Source organism: Orcinus orca, chromosome 3, assembly GCF_937001465.1.
Source record: "Orcinus orca chromosome 3, mOrcOrc1.1, whole genome shotgun sequence".
NCBI classification, from domain to species: Eukaryota; Metazoa; Chordata; class Mammalia; order Artiodactyla; family Delphinidae; genus Orcinus; species Orcinus orca.
The window spans coordinates 184,891,554-184,917,256 of record NC_064561.1 but is presented as its reverse complement, the minus strand read 5'-3'; the positions used below and the strand labels follow the sequence as shown (position 1 = coordinate 184,917,256).

Sequence of the window (25,703 nt, the reverse complement as noted above, 5' to 3'; positions counted from 1 at the left end):
CCAGCTCTGGAGCTGCCCAGGTGGGGCTTCTGTTCACCTTCCTCCCCCAGAAGCATCCAGCTGCATGTGGGACATTAGTAGGGACTTGTCTCTTCCTCTCTGGTCACTTCCTCAGGTCCAGCTGTGCCCAGCCACGCCAGGGTTGGTGGTCTTGGAAAGGCTTCAGTTTTGCTGTTTCCAGGAGTTCAGGCATCTGTCCAGGTGTCCACCTGAACCCATGGTTCTTCTTGACCAGGAGCAGAGTGCTTTTCCCACATTACGGCCGATCCCACCCCCTCCCCTGAGGCAGGGGGATGCCTGTCAGGTCTGCTGAGCCCTCGAGCTGCAGGTGGGCAGCCCTGCCGGTCACAGTGGGGTGAACTCATGAACTTGGTTTCTCCATCACACCTTTCTCCCAAGGATTCTCGAGTTTGTAATGCCCCTCAAGCTGTACATTTTAGGGGAAATTCTAAATATTTTCTTGAATTCATTTCCTCTGCATAGTTAGAAAATGTCAAGCTATAAAAATTGGATCTTAATCTGTGCTTCCTGACTCAGAAACGGATAAACTAATTTCATTAAAGCTTCCATAAAAAGTCACCTTCAGGAAGGACGTGAACCGGAAAGTTCCAACCTCCAAGGGCAGTAATGCCCTGAAAGTGTGCTCGTAATGTGTGTCGGTGCCGGCCTTCTTGAATTTTTAAGAGGCAGCGGGCTTACTTCATTAATTTGCTTGTTTTTTGCCTAGACTGAGGGCTGGCGCGTCTAAGTTCCAAACCGTCTGCTTGTGCCACAGAGAGGGATTTTCCATTCTTGCGGATTTCACCGTTCGAAAGAGGGGAGATTGGGGCTCGATAAAAGAAAAGGGAGGGAGGGTGGGTGAGTGGAGAGCATGAAGGACGCTGAGGGGGGCCAGAGATGGGTTCCTTCCAGGACATGTGGCCCAGGATGTGAGGTCCCAGCAGCGGTCTGCACTGCTGTGTCAGCCCAGCTGGGAGACTTGCCGGGTCTGGGGTTCAAGCGCCCAGAGTGGGGACCAGCGTGGAGATGACCAAGGGCCTGCGGTTCACCCAGGCCTGTCGCGTGGCCTGCAGGCAGGACTGTCGGGGGGATCAACAGAGGGAGGGGACAGTCTCAGCAGGCAAGAAGGGCAGGAAGAGCACGATTCCAGCTTCCCATGAAAATCTGGAGATTTCCACGCTGAAAGGCTGCCGCCCCCCTTCACTGCGCACCCTGGCCTGGATCTGGGCCTCTGTCCACTTGCACCCTCTGTGATGGGGTCGATCCTGGCCCCTGGCTCACCTGGGCTGGGCGGGTCTGCTTCACCCCCACCCAGTGCGGAGGTCCAGAAGCCCTCACGTCATGAGATGTGTCCGGGACCCCACACAGGATGCAGTGCTCCTTAGCAGGTCAGAGGTGAAATGCTCCTTGAGACTTAGCAATCCTGTAACCCAGGAGGGAAGCGTATGCAACTATTGAGCTAAATTGTGCCGGTTTTCAGCTTTCACTGAAGAGCTATCCTCCCCTGATGAGCCCTGCCATGGACAGAATGTCTGCGTCCCCCACAAAGGCATATGTTGAGATGGGGCCTCAGAGGAGGTCATTAGGGTAGGAAGTGGTCACGAGGTGGGGCCCTGATCCCAGAGGGTTACTGTCCGCATAAGAGGAGGCACCAGAGGGCCCTCTCCTCCCCTGTCCCCTGCGGCCGAGGCCTCATGGGACAGAGTGAGGAGGTGGCCGTCTGTAAGCAGAAGAGCCCTCGCTGGAAGCTGAGCTTGGGCTCCTGGCCTCAGAGCTGTGAGGAAGTAAGGCTCCGCTGAGCGTGGGGTTTTGTCAAAGTGGCCGAGGCACTGTGATGATGTGATGGGGAGGGAGGTTTGGGACCTGATTTTTCTCTCTTCACGTGGAGTGTTTGGTGGATTCCTTCCCGCCAGGGAGTGGATTTGGGTCGTCACTGCGTTTACTTTCCAGCCCTTCAGCTGCCAGAGCCCCCTTCCCTCTATCACTGACACTTTCTGGAAGACAGCCTCCCCGGGGCATTTCCAGCAGATACACTTGTCCTGGGTTGTGTCAGGGCCTTCAGGGGAGGGAGCTGGCCCTGCTGTGTGCACACCTGCCTCTTACCCTAGACCCCAGGCAGGCCCCTGCAGAGCCATCCTGCAGAAAGTTCACCCTGGATCGTTTTGTGCTGGTTTTATTTCCCCCTTCATCTCTTAATTACCTCTGAAAGGTGAGTCTGGCCCAGCGGAGGGGCTGGTTCATTCACTCATTCGTTCACTTTCTCCTGGTACCACGTGCCCCCCACCCCCGCCCCAGGACACAGCAAACAGCTTTGAATTTCCTCTCGCTGCCCCTGGATGGACTGGGGGTGGCCCCAGACTCTCCTGGTCCCTTCTGGGTCGTTTAGTGCCTTTCAGTCCAAACAGTTAAATCTCTAAAAGTATTTCAAGTGTGGGCCTTCTCCCCGCCTGCACAGAGGCTGCAGCAGGCAGGGGTGGGGGCGCCTGGCGGTGAGGTCAGCTGCTCCTCCCTGAGGTCCTGCCTCACTGGGAGCCATGGTTTCCGGCCCTTCCAGGTGGGAGTAGCAGCGGGAAGAAGAGCTGAAGATTGGGAGAGCTCCTGCCTGACCGGCACTGCCCTGGCACACAAGCTGGGTGGTCTTGGTGTTTTCCTGGCTTCTGAGGACCATGGACCTGGGGGTCTGTTTGCCTCGGTGGCCAACATGGGCGACCCATCCTCTCCAGCTGGTTCTTTGTGTTTCCTTCCTTAGCCTGGGTGTCAGATGGTCTGAAGTCTCTTCTCATGTCTCCAGGCACCCTCCTGGGAGGAGCTGAGACACCCTAGGCCAGTGCTTGGACATTGTGGCCCCACCTGCTCCCCAGGAAACGTACATCTTTGACCTGCTGGTGGGGACGTGGTACTTCTCACTTTCAGTCCAACCTCCTTTGGATTTCTTGAGTGTAGAGAGACCCCAGCCCCACTAGCCCATGGAGGCATGTGGCAGGCCCTCACAGGGCCATCATGAAGCCCCTCTCACTGGGCATCAGGCGAGGAGAGAGCCCCCACCCATCTCCTGGTGCAGGTGGGGGTGTGGGATGAACAGCACAGCCCTCCAACGAGGCCCTTCTCCCAGCTTCAAACATCTCTCACCTCTGACATCTTTGCTGCCTTGCCGAGGTCACCTGGGATCTCACTTTGGGACCCAGGTATAGTTGGCATATGTATAGTTGTGGGGTCTTGGCCCAAATTCAGACTTAAAAGTTTCACATTAAAAACCAGTTATAGGGCTTCTCTGGTGGCGCAGTGGTTGAGAGTCCGCCTGCCGATGCAGGGGACACGGGTTCGTGCCCCAGTCTGGGAAGATCCCACATGCTGCGGAGTGGCTAGGCCCGTGAGCCATGGCCACTGAGCCTGCGCGTCCGGAGCCCGTGCTCCGCAACGGGAGAGGCCACAATAGTGAGAGGCCCACGTACCGCAAAAAAAAAAACCCCAAAAAAACCCCCCAAAAAACTAGTTATAATGCAAGTAAACAGAACAGCTGCCATGGTCCCCGCCTCCTAGAATTTAGAGTCGAGTGGAGAAGATCTGCCACCAGACATAGAGCCTCTTCCATTTCCAGCAGATTCAGCAGCAAGGCACCAATCAGCCGTCCTGCAGATAACATCCAAAATTTAAGATAAAATATCTGAAACCTTTAAAAATATATTGATCAGCCAGCAGGAAATTAAGGAATACTCAAAGAGATCAAAAACTAAGTGCAGCTGAGAACCCAATGAGAATGTATTAAAAAAAAATTTAAAGGAGGGCTTCCCTGGTGGCGCGGTGGTTGAGAGTCTGCCTGCCGATGCAGGGGACATGGTTTCGTGCCCCGGTCCGGGAAGATCCCACATGCTGCGGAGCGGCTGGGCCCGTGAGCCATGGCCGCTGAGCCTGCGCGTCCGGAGCCTGTGCTCCGCAACAGGAGAGGCCACAACAGTGAGAGGCCCGCGTACCACCAAAAAAAAAAAAAAATTTAAAGGATGCACTTCATGCAGAAGGAAAGGAAGGTTAGGGCTTCGAGAAGGAATGGATAAGAAGGTGGTGACTATGTGTATCAATCAAAGCAAACACTGGTGTATAAAATAGTAGTAATGGTGTATTGTAAGAACAAAAAAAGAGAGAAATAAATTCCTAGCTGTGGTAGCATATAAATCTGGAGCAGGAGATTTGAGTTAAAGATTTCAACAGTTCTTGTATTAATTAACTTTGGAGGTTGATTAACTAATTCATAATAAAATTTCCAGGATAACCATCAAGATGACAGAAAGGTATAATTTTCAGACTAATGGAGAGAGAAAAGTGGAATGAGAAAATATAAACAGTCAAAAGAAAAAAGACAAGAAGGGAGAAAAAAGAAACGTGAAGGAGTGGAACAAATAGAAAGCATAAAATTCCAAATGTGTCATTAGTTACAATAAATGTAAATGGACTAAACATGCCAACTAACAGATAAGGATTATTAAAGTGATTTACTATATCTGTTTACAAAAGGCACAGAAAGGGTGAAAGTAAAAGGATGGAAAAGGATATATTGGAAACTGAAATAAATCTGATGAAGTTATATTAATATCAAAAAATTGATTTGTGGATGAAAAACACTACTGGAGATCATGAGAGTATAATTTAATAATCATTTAGTAATGATTAAACATTTTATTTCATCAAGCAAATAAAATTATTTTAAATTTGTGTGCCTTTAATAACATAATCTCAAAAATATAAAACAGATATTGATAGAACTACAAGGAAAAATACATGAATTCATCACCAGAGAGAAAGATTTTAGATAGTTCTCTCAGTACTTAACAGAGCAAATAAACAAAAATCAGTAATGATTATAGAAGATTTGAACAATGCAAAAAGGGTTAATCTCATGGACATTACATAACACTATACTCTGAAACTCAGAACTCACATCTTTTCAAACCTAATGGAACTTGTAAATATATTGAAAACATTGGTCAATAAAGCAAGTCACAATAAATTTCAAAAGACAAAACCATGAAGAATGCATGGTGAGCCCTTAAGGCAGTTAAGCTGGAAATCCATAAAAAAGAAGACTTGAAAACCCTGATATATTTGGAAATAAACGTATTTATAAGTAAAATAGATCAAAGAAGAAAGCATGATGGAACTGAGAAAATATTTATAAATCAAAATGCGTGGGATGCAGTTAATGTAATTCTTAGAAATAAATAACCTTGAGTGTTTATGTGTAAAAGAAGGAGGGCTGAAATTAATGAGCTAAGCATTCAGTTTTGTAGTTTTGATAAAGAAGAGTAAAATAAACAAAAGGAGAGTCAAAGAAAGGAAATAATAAAGGGGAAGATATTAGTGAAATAGAAAGGAAACATACAATAGAGTTCCTTTAAAATGAAAAAAACTGCGAAGATCTGGTGAGACTGATCCAGGAAAAATAGCAAACAGTATTAGGAATGTAAAAGGAACACAATTATAGATGCTGCAGATATTTAAAAGATGGGTTGAATTTTGTCATGAACAAATTTATGCCAATAAATTTGAAAACATAATAAATGCCTAGAAATATAGCTTACTAAAATTGACTCAAGAAGAAATAGAAAACCCGAATAGTCACATGACCATTTGAATCCGTGGTTAAAATCTTCCCACAGAGAAAATCTAGGCCCAGATAGAATTAAAGCAATTTCTATCAAATATTAAAGGAAAAATAAGTCCACTCTGTACTGAATCCTGTGGTGTAGAATTGGAACTGGAGGTATCGGTGTGAACTCACATTATGCACACACACGTGTGTGTGTGTGTGTGTGTGTGTGTGTTCTAGCTCTGTCTGCTGAAAGGGCCACACCAGTAGCAGAGAGCTACAACTTACATTCAGATCTCGGTTTCCAGACATGGTTCACCATTAAAAGGAGGCTTTCTGGCCTCCGTCTAGAGTTGGAGCAGAGAAAGGACTAGATGAACTTAGAATGTCCGTGCTGGACAGCAGGCCATGCTCAGAGCGTGAGGAGACCTGCCCTGGGACACAAGCCACCCTAAAGGCCTCCCTGGCCAGGTCTGGGACAGTTTTCAGCGTTAAGATGAATAAGGATGGTGATGGATTAAAATCCAGCGAATAAAATGGGATTCCATAAATCCACACTGATATAAATAAGTGAATGAATAAATAAATACTAAGAGAAAGTTCTTCCTAACAGTACATCCATTCTAGATGGATGACTGGAGAGAGAAGAGGTGAATTATAAAATCCCCAGTTGGTAACCATTGCAGGAATAATTCAGGCCAGAAGCGTCAATGGACGCTAAGATTACTGGGTGAGCAGGTGGGGAGCAGCCTGTGGGGACAAGTGTCTCGAGGGCGGGGAGGGGCTCCCCTGCGGCCCCCTCACAGCCCGGCTCGCTGGTCTCTCTCCTCTAGGCTTTGCTCAGAGTCACCCCCTCTGGAGGCCTCCTCCAGCCACACTGGGACGCTCAGTGCTCGCCTGTGTCCCCAGGCGGGGGCTGGAGACATGAATGACTGTGGGCAAGCGAGTGACCCGGCCATAGGAAAATCCACAAGCTGATGCAGTATAATCCTGGCGTGGACTCTCTTGTTTTCTAAATACGGCTCTGCGTGAAATGAGCACGTTTATTCACACTCCTGAGGTTTCTTCTCGCCTAAGTGAACTTGGGGCTTTGACTGGCAGTTGGAATCCCTCCTCTCCCGCAGCCTAACCGTGGGGTTTGGAAGGACGGGCACCCCTGCCCGTACCACCTGCTGGTGCCCCTCCCCAGCCCGCCTCCCACCGTGGTTAGATAAGAGCTCCTCTGGCGCCTGCTGTTTTACTCCCACGTGCTTGCCGCCACCTTCCCCGTGCTGGGTGGGCGGACAGCTGGACGCGAGGGCACAGAGCCCGGCGAGCAAGTCCGTTCTTGGCAGCCCAGGTGCAGAAAACAGCCTGTCCAGAAGGAGACTGAGAGTAAGCAGTGTCCTCTGCTGCAGCGCTTTCTTCCAGCCTGTGTGATGCACGTGCATCTTCCAAAGGCAAAACAAGGAGTTTATCGTTGAGTTCTTGAAAAGCGAAGGGAGGACAGTTTGAATGTCTGAAAACTGAAGTGGTCCATTAATTTGAGGCCAGGATTGCAGCGGGGTGGGGAGCTCCACGCCCTCCATCTGGCCCCGTCCCGGACGCCAGGCCTGGTCACTGGTCTCCCCCGGCAGGTGCACTGCACTGCACGGGAGCCCCATGCGCGCCCACTCATCACGGAGAAGAGCGGGTGTCGGGAGAGGTGAGCTGGGGCTCTTCGGGGTTCCTGTCAACCCCTGGACTCACGTGGCCTCTGGGCCCCGAGAGTTGTCGCCAGGGTCACCCAGAGTGGGGCCTGGCGGTGGGGGCAGTGGTGAGTGGAGCCGGTTAGCAGCCCGGCCTGTGAAGGTGGCTGGTCCCCCACGTCCTGGACCTCTGTCTCCCAAGAGGGTGTGCCGGCCCCACAGGAGGTGACAGGGGAGCCCGCCAGAAGGTCCTGCTCACCCAGCCCCCGCACCTGCTCTCAGCCGCACGAAGGGGACAGCCGGCCGCCAGGGACTTGCCCCGCCGGCTACCTGGCTCAGCTGCTGTGACAAATACACAGACCTTTACCTCTCACAGTCCTGGAGGCCTGAGGTCCGAGGTCAGGTGCCCCATGGTCGGGCTCTGGTGAGAACCGCTTCTGGGTTGTCCCCACATGGCGGAAGGGGTGAGGGAGCTCCCTGGGGTCTCTTACGAGGACACTAATCCCATTCGTGGGGCTCCACCCTTGTGACCCAAAGGCCCCTCCGAACACCATCACCCTGGGGGGCCAGGAATCTGGGGACACAGGCATCCATCCACAGGCCTTGTGGAGGTTGGCGCTGAGTTGGCGGCAACAAGATGTGGACGCGGAACATCACGGCATTTGCAGGGCACCCGCTGCCCCGCCCTGCTCAGAGCTCCTCCGGTGTGTGTCCCTGCTGGATCCTCACGACAGCCCACGCCCGTCTTACGGCAGCGCTGAGGCTCCCAGGACCCCTGCTCTGAGCCCGAGCTCCTCTGCTAAGCAGGCCTTTGAGGGGGTCTGGGCTGGAAGTGGGCAGAAGTGGGAGGCATGCCTGCTCCTTGGGGTCCCAGGAGCTCCAAGCTCACTGTTTCCCTCCACCCTGCCCTCTGGGCACAGCTTTGGGGAGAGCCGGGCAGAGCCGTGGTCATGCCAGCTGCCGCCATTGGGACACGCGGACAAGCGTGGATGTCAGCCCTGAACTCGAGGGCCTGGGGCCCAGCGCGCTGCTGGACCAGGGCTGGAGGGGAAACGACCCAGGTGCCAAGGCCATGTGTGCTGTGCAGAGCACAGTGCAGAGCCTAGGGTGCTCCCTCGATGCTGAGATGATTTTTACCAGGCATGTGTTCATTCAAAGCAGGGGCTGGGCTTGGACGTGGACCTATCCACTCCAGGAGCTGCAGCTGGTCAGAATCGGGGGTTCAGCCCATCTTCCCGTGGTGTCCCCAGCTTCTCTCTCAATCACCCTGGGTGGCAGAAGTCCTGTACCCCAATCCCTGGACTGCCCTACACGTCCCCAATTCAGCGTGCCCCACGATCTGGGCTCACCTGTCCCGTCCCCTGAGGAGCTGGCTGGCAGCACAGTGGCTTCTGGGCATCACGCACCATCTAGGGGCAGAGATGGGGCGTCTTCTGGTTCCTCCTCCACCGGGAGCACTTGGCACCCCTCAGGGGCCAGACCCAGGCACAGGACCCCTGAGAAGCTGCTGGTGGGGGCGGGGTGTCCGTGGCCCAGGGCTCGGCCCAGGGTGGTAACTGCCCTGCGTCTCCTCTGTGGGAAGGACTCGGAAGGAAGCGGGGTACCGGGTGGGGCCGGCGGGGTGCAGTCAGCCCCAGTCCGGTGGGGCAGTGGCCGTTCCATTCTCCCCCTCCCCCTACGGCTGTGTGTGCAGCATATTCACAGGGACGCCCACTGTCTCCAGCACGATTCCTCACGTTCTCTCTGTTGCAAATGAGCCTTTTCAGGTATGCAAGAAATCGAGGAAGTGAGAGGAAGGCTGGTTCCGGTTGGTTCTACAGCCAGTTGGTGGACAGCCTGGACCAGGCAGTGAGAACCTCAAGTGCGGCTGAGCTCGGGCCTGAGTGGGGGAGGGAGCCAGGGCTCCAGGCGGAGCACCGGGTCCAGGCTGGGCTGCGCGGGCCCCTGGGAGCCCGTTCATCTCCGGAAGGGGCGGCCCTGGCTGGGCCTCCTGTCTGCCTCGAGACCCTGAGCTCTGTCTACAGACCAGAGGCGCCCGGGCTCTGCCCTGCGGGAGGACGGCTTCCGTGGGACCAGGGCTCTTGGCCGCCCTCACCTGCCACTGCCCCTCAGGCTAGGCTGGGCAGGAGGAGGGCCGGCTGCCCGCAGGGTGGGGCCGAAGGGACGCGGGTGCCACCAGGGTCCCGTCTCGTGGCTTGGCCCCCTTTCTGGGGACAGCGGCTCACCAGGGGCACGAGGCCCTTCGACGTGACAGGCCCCTCCGCCCCTGGCTGGACCGCAGGGGACGCCTCGAGCTCCGGGCCTCGGGGCCCTGCTCCCCCACCCCGTCCCCAAACGTCCCTCCTCGCGGGGCCTAGGGGGCCACAGTGACTCCTTCTCTGCACGCGTTCACCAACTCCCCGTGGACCCTCGCCCCACACACCTGCTCCCTGCCGCCGTTTCTCCCCGGCCTGTTGCCAGGGGCGACCAGGAGCAGGCGGGGCGAGGCGTGGCGGCGGGCTCGCCCCTCGTCCCGAAGGAGACCGGGCGGAGAGGGCGCCGGCGATGGCTGGGTGGGGTCCGCCGGCGGAGGCCCCTGCCCAGAGCCCTGCCTCCCCTCCAGGGCCCCGCTCAGACCCGCGGGTGAGACGTGTGGTGGCAGGGAGAGGAGAAGCGGCACCCTGGAGACAGACGCTGGGCCGAATACCAGAGCCAGGTGACGGCGGAGCTGCCGCCCCGCCCCGGGGCTCTTCCCCCAGCGGCTCTCTCCCAGCGCCGCGGGCTCCCCCCTCCGGACTGCCCCCCACGCGGAAGAGGGCTGGCCCCCGCCGCCTGCGGGCCTGGCGTGGCCCCCACCCGCACTGGAGTTTGCTGCCCTGACTCAGCTTCCGGGCGCTCCTGACCTGGGGGCCGGGGCTGTCGGCTCGGAGGAGTTTTCGGGAAGGCGCCCCCCACCCCGGCTGGGCCTCCGGGACAGCCTCGGAATCACATTCGGTTTCTTCTAGTCTCACCACAGGCCTGGGGGTGGGGCGCGCTGGCGGCCCTGCTCGCACGCGAGGCCCTGGCCGGGGTCCAGGCGGCTGTCACCGCGGCGCTGACGCCCCATCGCGTGACAGGAGCCCGAGGAGGCCCCGCCGGGCGTGCCCCGCGGAATGTGGCTGCGGAGGAGGGAAGTGCGGGTGCCCGGCGGGGGCGCACGCGAGGCCGGGGAGCCGCGTGGGGGGAGGGGAGGGAGGTTAGACGGGGACCCCCCGCCGCGGCTGCCCCTGTGCGGGCAGCGGCCCCTGCACGTCTGTGGGCGACGGAGCGCATCTGTCTGCGCGCCGCCGAGTGGGGCTGGGTCCCGGCGGGGGTCGGCGAACCGCGTCTGCCGCGGTGACCTCACCGCCTGGGGCTCCCCAGCCTCCGGCCGTGGGCGGCAGCACAGCCGGCTCGGCGTCCGCAGGCCCGGCGAGCAGGGAAGCCCCGTCCCAGCGTCCCCTTCCCCTCAGACCAGCGCGCACGGGGGTGGGGAGCTGGCTGGAGCCGGGGCGGCCCCTGCAGCGGCGTGTGTGGCGGGCAGGCCTTGGCGGTCCGGGCTGTGGCGGTCCCCCGGGCGCACCGAGGCGGGGTCCTGCCCCCCAGCCCCGCCGCTGTGACCCCACGTCCAACCAGGCCCGCTTGGGCTCTGCCCACCCAGCTGGGAGACGTGGCCTTGTGCTGGCAGGGGGCTGCGGGGAGGGGTGGGGCGGGAGTGGGTCCCGGGCCCCCGCCGGTCGGCGTTTCCCTCCTTTAGCTTTCTCAGCCCCTGAGAGCAGAGCACGGGGTCTGTGTGACCCTCTGTCAGAGGCTCGGAGCATTCTGACGCCAGAAGGTTCCCGCGCGGACATGGCGCCTCTCGGTGGGCTCCTCCTGGGTCTGACTAATCCGAGCTCTATGAGTTTCACGCATTCACCTCTCAGCTTCCTGAGCAGAGTGGAGCTCAAGATGGACTAAACGTTAGTTAACGCCTCTGGCTTCTCTGCTCAGAGCTGTCTCACTGCCTAGAGAACCAGCAGCCTCGAGGGGAGCTTGGCTGCTGGCGGGTTTCGGTTGGGAAGGGAGGCCTGGGCGTCTAAGGCACACACGGCGGCGTCTGCGTCTCCGTCCAGGCACCCAGGTGTGCCTGTCGTGTTTCCCAGAACACACCTGCTTTCCCTCGAGGAAATGGGTTCGTTTCTTGTTCTATCTAGTGCAGGAGAGGAAGGCGATGAAGCGAAGCTTCTGAGAGAGGGAGGGACCGAGAGGCCGGCGGAGACTGAAGGCCATGGCAGGGCCACCAAGGGCCACCGTCCAGGGGCCTCCCTGAGGGCCTCTGCATCGCGCACTTTGCCCCTGTGGATGCCCTGAGCTTGGCGTCAGGGGTGTAAATGAAGGGCCACCTTGGCCACTGCCTGTGTGTGTGTGTGAGGGGTCTCGGTCCACAGTGGTCCTGGCCCAACCTGGAGAGCACGTCGGGGGCCTGCTGTCCTGGGGCCTGGGACCCTGCATTTCTGACCAGCGCCTGGGGGAGCGGGTGCGCCCTGGAGGGAAAGTTCGGCACAGCCTGCTGGTTTTGAAGGAGAAATGCTGGGGAGTCCCATGCTGTGGTTGTATTTTACTCCAAAACCAGACGAGACAGGGACCGCCTGCAGGGCCCTTGGTGGCATTGACATTTCCCCTGAATGAGGGAAATGGTAGGCACAGCCCTCCCGGCCTCCACAGAGGCACCAGCGCCAGGCCCGCTCCTGGCCGGGACCCCCTTTAATGCCTGTGCGCTCAGCAGCCCCCAGCGGCCCCCATAATTCCCAGGTGCTGATGATGCTGAGCACGGAGTTGGGGGTCCCCCACCAAGCGCCAGGGGCTGGGATGTGGATGACGTCTGTCTGACCTGCACATCTGTCTGAGCTTTTCACCCCAAGTGGATGTGAGGCCAGAGGGGGTGTTGGGAGAAGCAGCGTGAGCGTGCAGGGGGCGCCCGCCTGCCGGGAGCATTGTCTGCTCCGCTCTGGGTGAGGGGCGGGGGCTCCAGGAGGGAGGGATGGGGGAGGGGCACGTGGGGGTCCCTGCCGGTGATTGGTTACCCAGACCAGTGGTGTCCAGTTTGGGGACCTGCCCGCGCTTGGGTCTTGAGAGAGGAGCTTTGGGGACCCCCGGGGGGGTCCCTGAGATGGGGAGGGGGGTTAAGGGGTTTGCAGGAGGGGGGGAGTGCAGTTTCTGGGGAGCAGAGTGGGGCAGGGTCCTCAGACGCGGCCTAGCTGTGAAGTCCCGGTCCCCCGAATGTCACCCGGCTCCCACCCAGCTGCCCCGCCCGCCGCCCTGGGTGTCTTCTGGGCAGCGAGGAGACCACAGGTCAGCGTGCCTGTGGAGGGTGGGTGGAAGTTGGAGAAACGTCAGGGAACCATCACTAACTGTGCTCTCCTCCAACAGCCCTGCAGCAGCCGGCGGCCGGTGCCCCCTCACCAGAAGACAGGGATCCGCGTGGAGGGTCTGCTGTGCTGGAGGGAAGGCTGCTACTGGAGGTGAGCCCTCGCTCGTGTCACGTGCGGCCGTGTCCCCGTGGGCCTCGGTTGTGACCGCTTACAGCCACTGGGAAGTTAAGCCTCAGGAAGGGTTGCAGGGTGTGGCTCCAGGAACCCCTGGGGGCAGCTCAGGCAGTGACCTGAGGCCCATGAGCTTCAAATCTGAAAACCGTTTTCTGTTCTGCATTTTCTGGTTTTACTTGTCAACGGGAGAACCTAATGAAAAATTGAGCGGGCTTTTTACCCCTCAAAGTGAGGACGGAAGACTGTGCATTGTACGTCCCAGGTCTAGCGGGCGAGCCAGCTGCCCTCTTGTTGGTACTACACGCTGGGCGTCACGCCCGGGCTGGGCTTCTCACCTGAGACAGATCCGGCCGGCTGGTTCTGAACTGCTTTTCCTGACCCTGTTGCTCGTGGGTCAGTTTCTTAAACAAGAAAAGAGGAGGTGGAGCTTCCTGGGTTGGATCAAATCACAGAGCGAGGGTGCCGCGGCCTCCGCTAGAGAGACTCGGGCCCTGGTCTGCCCCTCCTCCAAGGGGCTGGGGGGATGCAGGCCGTCCCTCCACAGGACAGTGTGGGTGCTGAGGGAGAGGAGCCCGTGGCAGGCTGCCCCTCAACCGGCCGCCGAGGTGACCCTGGAGCCGTGCTTTGCTGGCCGTGCCCACGTGTCTCCCTGCCTGTCCACCTCGGGCCCTAGAGCCCCACTGGGTGGGCAGCTCTGCCCCCAGGGGAAGCCAGCGCGTCCTCGATGCCCTCCGCACCCCGACATTCGGTGCATCTGTTAGGTTGACCCGATGAGGGGCAGACGTGGCTCAGGATGGGTGCCGCTTACACTGGGAGAAGTTCCGCCGGGCAGGAGCCCATCGGCTTCCTCCAGGCGCTGCTCTGTAGCCCAGGCTGCTCCGTCGGCCGAGCCCCTCCCGCACCTGTCGCTCTGGGCTCAGCGCCCTCGCCAGCACGACGGGACTGATCACAGCGGTCAGCTCCCGTTCACGTCCCGGCCCCCCGGGGCCAGCGCCTCTCACAGGGAACACATTGCGCTCCGCCCACGGAGACACGGGTGAGCACGGCAGCGCCCGCAGCACCCCACTTCCCCCGTGGCCCCGACAGCGCCTCCCGCCCAGCAGCACCCGCCGCGAGGAAGGGAGCCCACGAGACGCCCTTTCTGTCCCACCTCAGCCCAGCCTCTCGGAGGCGGGCAACCTCTCTGCACGCTATTCCAGCCTTTTACTAGAAGCATCAAACGCCGACCAGGAAGGGAGGATGGACTGACAGGTGGCGGGACTGGTGGCCGGGCTCCGGCTGTGGTCAGCAGTGGCCAACCGGTTCCTCCAGTTCTGCCCATGTCTCCTCGGACACCCCTCGCCCTGGTGCCCCTCCTCACGCTGCACCTTCTCATCGTGCGGGCACTGCGTCCAGCCCTCTGCTCTCCCATGTGCCCGACCATGGCGCCCCCTCCGGCCCCGCCCCACGGCCCCCCAAGCTCTCGGCCCCTGCTGAGGGGTGTGGATGTGCTTTGAGGATCTATGAGCTTAGGGACCTTTTGCTTTCTAAAGAGATAAGAACAGGCGAGGACTGAAGTTCTTGCAGGCAACGGGGTTCACGTCTGAGTCTCCTGTGTGAGGAGCCCGGGGCCTCCCACCCCTGGAGCCCGTCGGGAGCAGAGTGTGGGCCTGAGAGCAGCGTGCTTTTGGAGATGTCGTGCTTTCAGTAGAGGAAGTGTTCCCATATTCATTATTCATCAGGTTTTTAGGAAGCAAATCTTAAATATTGTTCTTTTTCCTTTGCAACTGTTTTTTTTTCTGTCAGTGCTAGTAATCATGGAGCTGAAAAATGTCCTGCCAGTTTGAATTCTATTCTTGGCAAAAGATAGCTGGCATTGCTCTTTTTCGTATTCATGTTCAAAATTAAAATGACATCTTAGCCATAAAATCTTTTTTAAACTTTTGTTCTGAGCTATAAATACAGAAGCCAATGCGCACAGCCCGGTCTCCCAGTTAGTGCCCAGGGCACTGTCCTCACCTCTGTGCCCAGGGCCACACTCTTCCTGCTTCTCCAGTGGGTACAGAGCTGTGGCACTGCAAGGCTCTCCTGCCTTCGGGGTCGGGGGGCGTGGGGCGGGCCGGGGGCACCTCGGGCCTTTCTGCTCGTGCGTGTGCCTCGAAGCCTGGACTACTAAGTCTTCCCTGGGGCCTCCGGACGTGGACGGCCGCCCTGCGTCCTGGCTGAGGCTGCAGCCCAAGATGTGATGAGCAGGCCTGACTCCCAGGTCCCCACAAGCTCCTGGGGGGTAGGGCCAGGGGAGGTGGTGCGTCCTGTGTCTGGCCTGGGGACGTCTGGGGAGCTACCCGCCGGGTGGACTTTCTCAAGAAGAGGTCCTGTGGCTGAGGGTCTGGGTCTGCTGCCCATCTGCTCTGGGCACCACAGCCTGCCCTGGTGCACGCCCTGCCCGCTGGGCTCGCTGGCCAGGCCAGAAGGGTGCCCACCCGCCTGCTCCATTTTGGAGAATGAGGTCCAGCAGTTCCTGAAGTGGCCGCCTTCATATCCAACGTTCTCTGTAGCCACAGGATGTTTCTGGAAGCTCCCTTTGATTGGAATCAGGGTTGGTTATATGACGAGGGCCCTTCACAGCACTGCCAGAGCAATGATTCTCAAACTTTGGGATTAGAGACTAATTTTCAAGTTAAAAATATTCCCAAACAGAGCAAAATAAGCAAACCAAGCAATAATAACAAGAAAATCCTAGGTTTTATTTCCAATCTTCAGTCTCTTGAAGATAAACTGTCATCAATTCCTATAAGATTTAGAGCTGACACAGACATTAAGAGTGACTGTGGTCTAACATCTGTGATTTTAACATGAAACAACCAGGAGTTAGAGCCGTTAGGGGCTTGTCCAGGGTCCCCGTTGGGGTGGGACTGGACGCCCAGTCTCTTGGTCCATGTTTGGAGGCTCCCCCGGGGAAGCCAAGACCCAGCAGAGCTGCCGCCAGTAAGCACCTTGGTACAGGCACTGGGAGGGGTGGAGGAGGCGTGGGAGTGGGGGATGAGGGCAGACGTGGTTCTGGAAGCACCGACCTTGGGTGTGTGGTCAGTGCCACGCCCGGGCCTCATCCTCCATCCAAGCTGGGCTGCAGGGCCGTCTAGTTCAGTGGGGACGGGACAACGTGCCCGCAGTAGCCATGAGTTCAGGCCTGTCCGGCCAGAAGACACTCTGATCACTTGACCCTGGCTGGAGTTCGGGTGTCCTGTGCCGCACGGGACATTTCCTGATTGAGTTCTTTTGGGGAGTATAGGGTGAGCAACACGGCAATTCCTCCACCCCCAGGTTTCCCTCCTGCTGTCCATTTGCAGTCACGTCCTCCACCTGAGTGTCCGTCACCCATGTTGTGGGCGTCTCAGAGCGCTTGCCCACCCAACTGCTGAGGCCATCGGGGTTGTTTCCAGGGTGTGCTGGCTATGAGTAAAGCTGTGATAAACATTCACACACAGGTTTTTCTCTGAACATAGGTTTTCCTTTTGTTTGGATGATACCTACATATGTGTGTGCCTAACTTTGTAAGAAATGGCCACTCTGCTTTCCAAGGTAGCTGTGCTGGTGCGTCCCCGCCAGCAGGGAACGGGAGTTCCAGCTGCTGCAAGTCCCTGGTTTGCACAGTATTACAAGGCAGTTTTAATAGCTGGACTCTCACTATGGTTTTAGTTTGCGTTTCCCTCATGACTAATGATTCTGAGCATCTTTTCATGTGTCTATTTGCCATCCATAGATCCTCCTTGTAAACTGTCTGTTCAGGTCTTTGTCCACTAAGAAAAAAAAAAAAGAAAGAAAGAAAAAGAAATCAGGTCATTTGCTTTCTTATTGTCGAGTTTAGAGCTCATATAAATGTTCTGGACAAGTGTCCTCACTGTATGTACGTTCTGTTGTATGTAGGTTCTGTTGTATGTAGGGTCTGTAGTAATTGCTCACAACCTGGCTTGTCTTTTCAATTCTCTTGACAAGGCCTTGCAGAGAGTGAAAGTATTTAACTTTGACAAAGTCCAATCTATCCATTTTTTTTGATAAGTCATGATTTTGATGTCACATGCAACAACTCTTTACCTACCCTAAGGTTACAAAGACTTTTCTTTTATGTTTGAGTCCAGTGTTTTATACTCTTACATTCAGTTTTAAGTTTTACACTGAAGTCTGTGATCCATTTTTATTTAACTTGGTGTAAGGTGGGAGGCATAGGTCAAGATTTATTTTTTTTGCATATGAATTCCAGTTCTTTCAGAACCATTTATTTGAAAGTTGATCCTTTCTCCGCTGAATTGACTTTACACCTTCATAAAAAATCAGTTGGCCACATTTTTGTGTCTGTTTCTGGACTCTCTGTCCTGGTGCCTAGATTGTGTGTCTGACCTTTCACAACCTTTCACTGTCTTAATTAATATAGCTTTATGGGCTTCCCTGGTGGCGCAGTGGTTAAGAGTCCGCCTGCCGATGCAGGGGACACGGGTTCGTGCCCCGGTCCGGGAAGATCCCACATGCTGCGGAGCGGCTGGGCCCGTGAGCCATGGCCGCTGAGCCTGCGTGTCCGGAGCCTGTGCTCCGCAACGGGAGAGGCCACAACAGTGAGAGGCCCGCATACTGCAAAAAAAAAAAATTTAATTAAATAATAAAATATATATATATATATATCTTTATAATAAGTCCTGAAATCAGACAGTGTGAATTGGCCCCTGTTTTTTGTTGTCCTTTTTCAGAATTGTTTTGGCTATTTTGGTTTCGCTGTCTTTCCACATAAATTTTATTACATTTTTTTGAGAGTTCAAGTATTATTTCTTTTATTTTTTTATTTTTTATTTTTTTAATTAATTTTTATTGGAGTATAGTTGCTTTACAATATTGTGTTAGTTTCTGCTGTACAGCAAAGTGAATCAGTCATACGCATACATATATCCACTCTTTTAAAGATTTCCTTCCCATTTAGGTCACCACAGATTATTGAGTAGAGTTCCCTGTGCTATACAGTAGGTTCTCATTAGTTATCTATTCTATACATAGTAGGGTATGTATGTCAATCCTAATCTCCCAATTCTCCACATAAATTTTATTTATTTTATTTTATTATTATTTTTTAATTAATTATTTTTGGCTGCATTGGGTCTGTTGCTGCACACACGCTTTCTCTAGTTGTGGCGAGCAGGGGCTACTCTTTGTTGTGGTGTGTGGGCTTCTCATTGTGATGGCTTCTCTTGTTGCAGAGCACAGGCTCTAGGTGCACGGGCTTCGGTAGTTGTGGCATGCAGGCTCAGTAGTTGTGGCTCACAGGCTCTAGAGCACAGGCTCAGTAGTTGTGGCACATGGGCTTAGTTGCTCCATGGCATGTGGGATCTTCCCGGACCAGGGCTCGAACCCATGTCCCCTGCATTGGCAGGTGGATTCTTAACCAGTGCGCCACCAGGGAAGCCCTATTTTATTTTTTTTAATATTTATTTAATTTAATTTTTTGGCTGCTCTGGGTCTTAGTTGCAGCACTCGGGATCTTCGTTGCCACGTGCGGGATCTTCGTTGTGGCATGCGGACTCTTACTTAGTTGCAGCATGTGGGATCTAGTTCCCTGACCAGGGATCAAACCTGGGCCCCCTGCATTGGGAGCACGGAGTCTTAGTCACTAGACCACCAGGGAAGTCCCTCCACATAAATTTTAGAATTAGCTTGTTGACAGCTATAGAAATTCTGGCTGGAATTTTGACTGGGGTTGTGTTAGAGCGGCAGATCAGTTTGGGGAGAACTGACGGCCTGACAGCACTACTCTCCCAATTCATGAACAGTGTCTCCCATTAATTTAGGTCTTTTATTACTTTCATCAGCGTTTTATGGCTTTCAGCCTAAAGAGCCTGTGTATATTGTTAGATTTATACCTTAGTATTTTCTATTAATATTTGTATTGCTATTGTACGTGGAGCTGCTGTTTAAGTTCTACTTGCGTTACTAGTATACAGAAATACAATTTATTTTTCTAGGTTGACTTTTTGTCTGTGACCCTTCTGAATTCATCAGTAATTCTTGGAGCTTTTTTGCAGATTCTGTGGGAATTTCTACGTAGATCATCGTGTTTTCCGAGAATAGAGACAGCTTTTATCTGCTTTTCAAGTTGCATGCTTTGTCTTTCCTGCCTTATTGCGCTCCTAGGCCTTCCAGTGCAACAGAGTAGATGAGGTGAGAGCGAACACCTCTGCCTCTCCCTAACCTTAGGGAGAAAACTTCAGGCTTTTGCTTGTTTTGCTTTTTATAGATGCCTTATATCAGATGAAGAAATTTCCCTCTATTCCTTGTTTTCTGAGAGTTCTTATTATGAATGGATTCGTTTTGTCAGATGCTTTTGCTGCGTCTATTGAGATGATCATGATTTTTCTTCCTGAGTCTGTTAATATTGTGAATTACATTAATCGATTTTCAAATGCTGACCCAACCTTGCATGCCCAGGATAGATCTTATTTATATATTGCTGGATTAAATTTGGTAATATTTGTGGGGATTTTTGTTCATGAGAAACACTTTTGTTTCTTTCTTGTCTGGTTGTGGGGTCATATGCTAGTGGAGGCTTCATAAAACTATCTGAGCGTGTTCCCCTCTCTTTTCTTTTCTGAAAGAGATTGTGTAGAATTGGTATTATTTCCTCCTGAAATGCTTATTAGAATTCAGCAGAGAAAACAACTGGTCTGGGAGTTTTCTTTAGAAGTTTAATAATTCAAATCATAGTTTTAATCATAGGAGATTAAAGTATGAATTCAGTTTTGTTAATTGATAAAGGACTATTCAGGTTATCTATTCTCGTGTGAACTTTAGTAGTTTGTATCTTTCAAAGAGTTGGTCTATTTCATCTATGTTATTGATTTTATGGGTACAAAATTGTCCATGGTTTTCCAGTTGCCCTTTTCTTTTGCTTTTTCTTAACCTCTTTCTTCTTTTATTATTTCGGTGTGATTTCAGACTTACAAAACAGTTGACAGAGCGGTACAAAGAATTTTTCAGATTCCCAGACGTTTCCGTGTTAGCACTTGCCCTCTCTCCACACTCATTTTCTCTTCTGACCCGATTTAGGGTGCGTGGCAGGCGTGATGCCCTTTACTCCTAGAGGCCTCGGTGCATTTGCTAAACCAGGATGCCCCCCACGGCCTGGGCACAGATGCTGGACCAAGGGCTCTGAGGCTGTGTTGTGACTGTGTCCATAGCCGACTCAGCTCCCACACGGTCCCAGTGCCCTGTTTGTGCCAACAGGAAACCCGTCACATGTTTAGCTGTCCTGCCTCTCTCACCTCCTTTAATCTAGAACGTTCCTTGGCCTGCCCTGGGGTTCTGGGACACTGACTTCCCAAGGAGCACTGGCCTGTCGTCTTGCAGAGAACCCCTCAGTTTGGGTGTGACTGGTCTTCCGAGAGTGTGACGTTCCGGGGGTCCTTTCCTATCTTTGTTGATTTCACTTACTATCCTTTTGTGAGAATGTGAAACACAAACTTGATTCCAAAAGTCATAAGGAGAAGGAAAAGTCAGAGGAGGGCCCCCGCCGTCCCCCCCGCCTCAGGATGGTGAGCTCTTTCCTCTAGCTCTCCAGCTCACATGTACCCAGCAGGGGCCGCTAGCTCGCAGGCAGCCCCTCAGGGCCCCGCCGGGCCCACCACCAGCCGACTTACTCATCCTACCAGCCCACTCCCACACAGGGCTGTCGGGTACGCTGGGAGGCCGCCCCCTCCCCCTACAAGGCCCCTGGGGCACCTGGGCCCAGTCTTCTTCCATGGCCCCCTCCCCTCCGCAGAATGTGGCTTCCCAGGCCCCACAGCGCCTCCCAGCCGTCTCCCAGCCTCCGCAGTCCAGCACCATGGGCTCCATGTTGCCTTCTTAATGTCTGTGGGTTCTGTGACTATGTCTCCTTTCTCATTTCATTGGTAATTTGCATCTTCTCTTATTTTTTCTTAGTCAGCTGGGCTAGAGGTGTATTCATCTTATTGATTTTTTTCAGAGACACAGCTATTGGTTTCATTGGTTGTTGCCATGGACCAAATACTTGTATCCCCCGCAAATTAATAGAATTCAAATTCATACTAGATTGGAGACCTAACCCCCAGTGCAATGGTGTTTGGCGGTGGGGTCTTTGGGAGGTGACTTGGTCATGAATGGGATCTGTGTTCTTATAAAAGAGACCCCAGAGAGTCCCCCGCCCCTTCTACCACGTGGGAGACGGCTATCTGTGAGCCAGGAAGGGGCCCCCACCAGATTGCTGTCCTTGGATGAGGTGTTCTATAAACTCCAGTCACATCAAGTTGGTTGACAATGTTGATGGCTTTTATATCCTTGTTGAGTTTCTGTCTAGTCTTAACCTGAAAGACATCTTCTAGTATAATTGTGGAATCTTGTATTTCTCCTTTAAGTTCTGCCAGTTTTTGCTCTATGTGTTTTGGAGTTCTGTCGTATATCGCAAACGCACTTAGGATTACTATGTTTTCTTCATGAATTGACCTTTCTGTCATTATCATTATATAAGATGCCTCTTTATTCCCGGTAATTGTCCTTGCTCTGAAGTGGGCTTTGTCTAATGCTAACGTTACCACCCCAGCTTCCTTTTAGTTAATGTTTCCTTGGCATGTCTTGCTTCATCTTTTTACTTTGAGTCCATTTGTATTATTATATTTAATGTATATCTCTCCTTTGTTGGCAGTACATATTTGGACCTTTTTTCTTTTTCTAAGTCCAGTCTGACAGTATCTTTTTTTTTTAATTGGTGTGTGAGGCCATTTATATTAGGGTAATCATTGATATTATTGGATTTCAGTCTACCGTTTCATAATTTTTCTATTTTTTGTTTCCATCTTTTCTGCCTTCTTTTTGATTTTAGTAATATTTATTAGTATTCCATTTCAGTATCTCTGTTGACTTTTGTTTTGTTTTTGTTTTTGTTTTGCGGTACGTGGGCCTCTCACTGTTGTGGCCTGTCCTGCCGCGTAGCACAGGCTCCGGACGCGCAGGCTCAGCAGCCATGGCTCACGGGCCCAGCCGCTCCGCGGCATGTGGGATCCTCCCGGACCGGGGCACGAACCCGTGTCCCCTGCATCGGCAGGTGGACTCTCAACTACTGCGCCACCAGGGAGGCCCCTCTGTTGACTTTTGATGCTTAATGTTGATGTGCTTGGGTTTATCAGATTGTCCTGTTTAGCGTTCGCTGAGCTTTCTGAATCTATAAATTTATGTCTTTCACCAAATTTGGAAAGTTTTCAGCCATACTCTTCAAATATTTTTATTTCCCCAACCTCTTTCTCTTTTATTTCGGAAGCTCCACTGGCCCAGGTGTTAGGCCTTTTCACACTGTCCCACAGGTCCTTGAGGCTCTCTTCAGTTTTTTCCAATATTTTCTCTCTCAGCCTGGACACTTCCTATTATCTGCCTTTACTGACCCTTTTCTCTGTCACCTCCATTCTGCCATTAAGCCCATCCAGTGAAAATTTAACTTCGTATATTTTATTTCTCAGTTCTAAAATTCTCATTCGGTTCTTTCTTTTTATAGTGTCTGTTTCTCTTCTGAGACGTTTCATCTTTTTTGTTGTTTTCATTTCAAAGTGCTACCTTTATCTCATGGAGGAGGGTGTATTAGCTGGTTGCGTCCCTTACCTGATCACTCCGCTGTTTGTGTCAGCTCAGAGGTGGCATCTGTTTCTTGCCTTCCCCCCAGCGTGACTCGAACATTCTGGTGCTGAGCGGATGCAGTAACTCGGGTCGGCGCTCAGCAGGGGAAGGGCCTCCAGTGCTGCCGTCTTGGTTCTCAGAGCCTGTGAATTTGCTACTTTATATGGATAAGGGACTAAAAGTGCAGACGTCCGGGCTCCCCCTGCAGGACGTGCGGCACCGAGGCCGCACAGGCTTGTGGTGGCGGCCTCCTGTCGGCTGTCCCAAACCCGCTCCTCAAATCCAGCGCACACAGGGATCCTGGACCCTCCGGGAAAGAGGCTGATGGAGCAAAACACAGGATCCAGGAGGAAAGCCAGCTTGGAGGAGACAGATGTGCAAAGTGGAGATGACCAGACAGGCAGACCATACAGCCCTCGAGCCGCTCGGACACAGTGGACACAGGCAGCTGTAAAAGCGACCATTCAGAGATCTTAAAAGACCTCAGAAATTAAAAGCATGAGAGCAACACCTAGAAATCCGTAGAAGGGTCTGGAGTTAGAGTGCTCCCGTGCGTAAGTGAAGAATGAGCGGAGAATAACAGAGGGAAGTCGGGGAAATGGCCAGGCCCCACGGGACCTGCATAATGGGAGCTCCAGAAAGACCACAGGGGAGGAAATCATCAAGGAAGCAACCCAGAAGGTTTCGCAGAGCCCAGGACTGAGTTTCCAGCCTGAAAGGCCCTGCTGGGTGAACAGCACAGAGGATGAGAAGGACCTGGTGTTCGCCTCTGTGAAATTCTGCACCCAGGACAGGAGAGTCCGGGCTTGGAGACGAGAAGGTGGAGGCTGGAAGGCCACGAGGAGGTGCCTCAGGGGAGGGGGCTTCCAACCGGGGATCCACATGTACCTGCCTGTCCTTGGAGTGGCGGCGGGGAGTGAGGACAGCCCCGGCATCCTGGCCCCCCCCAGTTCCACTTCCTCCGCATGGACCAGGCCGTGACCAAGTGGCAGCTGGGGACCTGGAGCCCAAGGCCCCTCCAGGAGGGGTGGGGGGAGAAGGCGGTGGACCAGACACTGGGGGGGGGGGCAGCTCGTCCGCCAGGGAGGTAAGGCCCAGGCCTGCGGTCACTGAGGACAGTGCATTCCCTGCCCCCCCCCCGCCTCCCCCCAGAAGAGTCTGCGAGCACAGACGCCAGGCGGATTCCAGCAGAACCATGACGCAGCTCAATCCCCCGGCAGAGCGGAAGCGAGGGCTGCAGTGGCGGCGGGGACACGCGGACGCCTGAAACCTGGGGAAACCCGGGGGCAGCAGCTCTGTGAGCCGTCAGCTGGCAGCTCACGCCACCCCGGCTCCAGGCGGCCGCTCTAGCAGGAAGCCTGGCCGGGGCTCCGGGGCTCTGTGGCTCTCACATCCTGCACGTTTGACTCCAGCCCTCGTCCCGCTAGAGTCCAGACGTTGAAGCTGCTCAGCTTTCTGGTGTCCTTGCAGCTGGGACCCCTCCTCGTACTTTCATCGTCAGCTTTCCTTTCTTGGGAAGTGGCTCTCTTGCAGTGTTTGTGGGGGGATCCTGTAGTTGGCGAGTCTAGCCCGTTTCTTCTTGGAATTACTCTTGTTTGGGGGCTAATTTCTGCCCTCATATTTTGTTTCTATTGACTGCATTCTCCTTGGTTTCTTTTTCTTCTCTCTAGCTCCCCATTCTGACTGAGCTTTCTCATGCCAGTTTAAGTCACACACTCTGCTTTCGTTCTCGGGGGATCACCTTCAGCGCAGGTCTTTCCAAGCAGGTTTCTCTTTGACCCCCTAGATTTAGCAGGGCTGGCGTCTCCCCAGCAGTCCTGCATCCGTCCAGGCCCCCAGACCCCGCACGGACACAGTGACTTTGTCCAGAAGTGGAATCCTGGACGGCACAGATCTAGTCTGTGTTCCTGACTTTTCAAGGCCCCCCTGAGGTTCAGGATGTGGGTCACCCTCCTCGCAGCCCCCAGATGTGCTTCTTGTTCTGAGGGCCTCCCCTCGGTGCTTTCACTGAGGGTCTTGATGTGAAATCTTCCTGCATCTCACCCCGCGCCTTCATGCTTGGATAACAGTTTGGTGGGATATAGAATCTTAGGTTCAAAGCTTTTCCTTCAACCTTCGGAACTCCTGTCCCACTGTTTGCAGCGCGGGTGCCGCTGACGGGGTCCGAGGCTGGTTCTCTGCAGCGGCTCCGCTCCGGCTCCCTCTTGAGCTTTCGTGAGCCTGACATTCTTGGCTTTGATATTCTTGAATTGCACTGTAATGTGTCTTTTTCATCTGTTTTGCCTGCTTGGTGCTCCAAGTTCTTTCCATCTGAGGTCTTTCTTCTTCAATCTGGATTTCGTTTTCCATCATTGCATCCAATGCTGTCCCCCTCTGTTACTGGTTCTACCTCTGGAGACACCTTTACCCAGCTATCCCTGGGCACTGTCTCCCATCTGCTGCTCTTACTTCTGCGTTCTGTCTGGTTTCCCTTCCCTGCTGTCTTCAGGACTGATCTTCCAGGTTGGTACCCATCACAGCACACCCTCAAATGTTTTCTTTCTTCCTTACATTCTCATACCTAATAAATAGTTCCCCTTGATTTGCTTGTACTATTTCTTCTTATTATTTCATTTTGCTAATCGATTTTCTTATCTCCTTAAACATATTTATTTAAATTCATGCTTGTCTCATCCTTGGTCTCCTTTCTGTGCTGCCCCACCTGCCGGGCATCTCCCAGGCTGTCTCCTGGTCCGTGTGTTCTGTCCCTGAGCAGCTGTGTGCTGGGGGCAGGAGGGAGGGTCACAGGGCAGGGGTTGGGGGGAGGGGCTGGCCGGCGGGTTTGCCTCCTTGGTGAGGGCTTCCCTTCAGAAAGGGCCACCTCGGAAGGAGCCCTGGCCTGGGGTTTGCATGAGACTGTGGAGGGGGGGCAGGGAGGGGTGAGTGCCCGGTGCGCCCTTGCCTCTGTCATCCCACCAGGCCGACTGTCCCCAGGCAGCTGGGGGAGGGGCCGCAGCAGACCATAGAGAGGCTTCCTTCTACCTGTTCTCTGCTCCGCGCCCCCGCGCAGGGCTGCCTGGGTCACAGTGAGGAGCAGCTGGGGTCCCCACAGCCTTTCTGGGGCTCACTCCCGTTTGGATGACGTGGGCTGACTTTGGGGAGGGGACAGAGCCCACGCTGGCTCGCCCTGCACCCACACAGAAGCCTCGCATCTGTGCTTAACCTGGATGCCAAAAGAAGTTAAAAGGAGCCGGAGGGGAGGCTCAGACCCATTGAATCGTGTTTGGTTCTGAGTTCAAGGCTGGAGCAGGACCC

The 25,703-nt window shown here is 54.1% G+C and overlaps 1 protein-coding gene across 4 annotated transcripts in view; it reads left to right on the top strand.

Moving 5' to 3' along the window:
* Window positions 1–25,703, top strand: part of AHRR (aryl hydrocarbon receptor repressor) — a 73,197-nt gene that overhangs the window by 19,562 nt on the left and 27,932 nt on the right. Inside the window, exons 1-2 of one of the 4 annotated variants that reach the window (XM_033436671.2) lie at window positions 10,401–12,151; window positions 12,655–12,746. Coding sequence is in view for 1 of the 4 variants with exons in the window: in XM_033436664.2 (XP_033292555.1) it covers window positions 12,655–12,746 (92 nt within the window). In the remaining 3 variants the exon portion in view is untranslated. Of the gene's footprint in view, window positions 1–10,400; window positions 12,237–12,430; window positions 12,577–12,654; window positions 12,747–25,703 lie in introns of those variants that run through there. The other 3 variants (XM_033436669.2, XM_033436670.2, XM_033436664.2) reach the window with 3 other exon arrangements.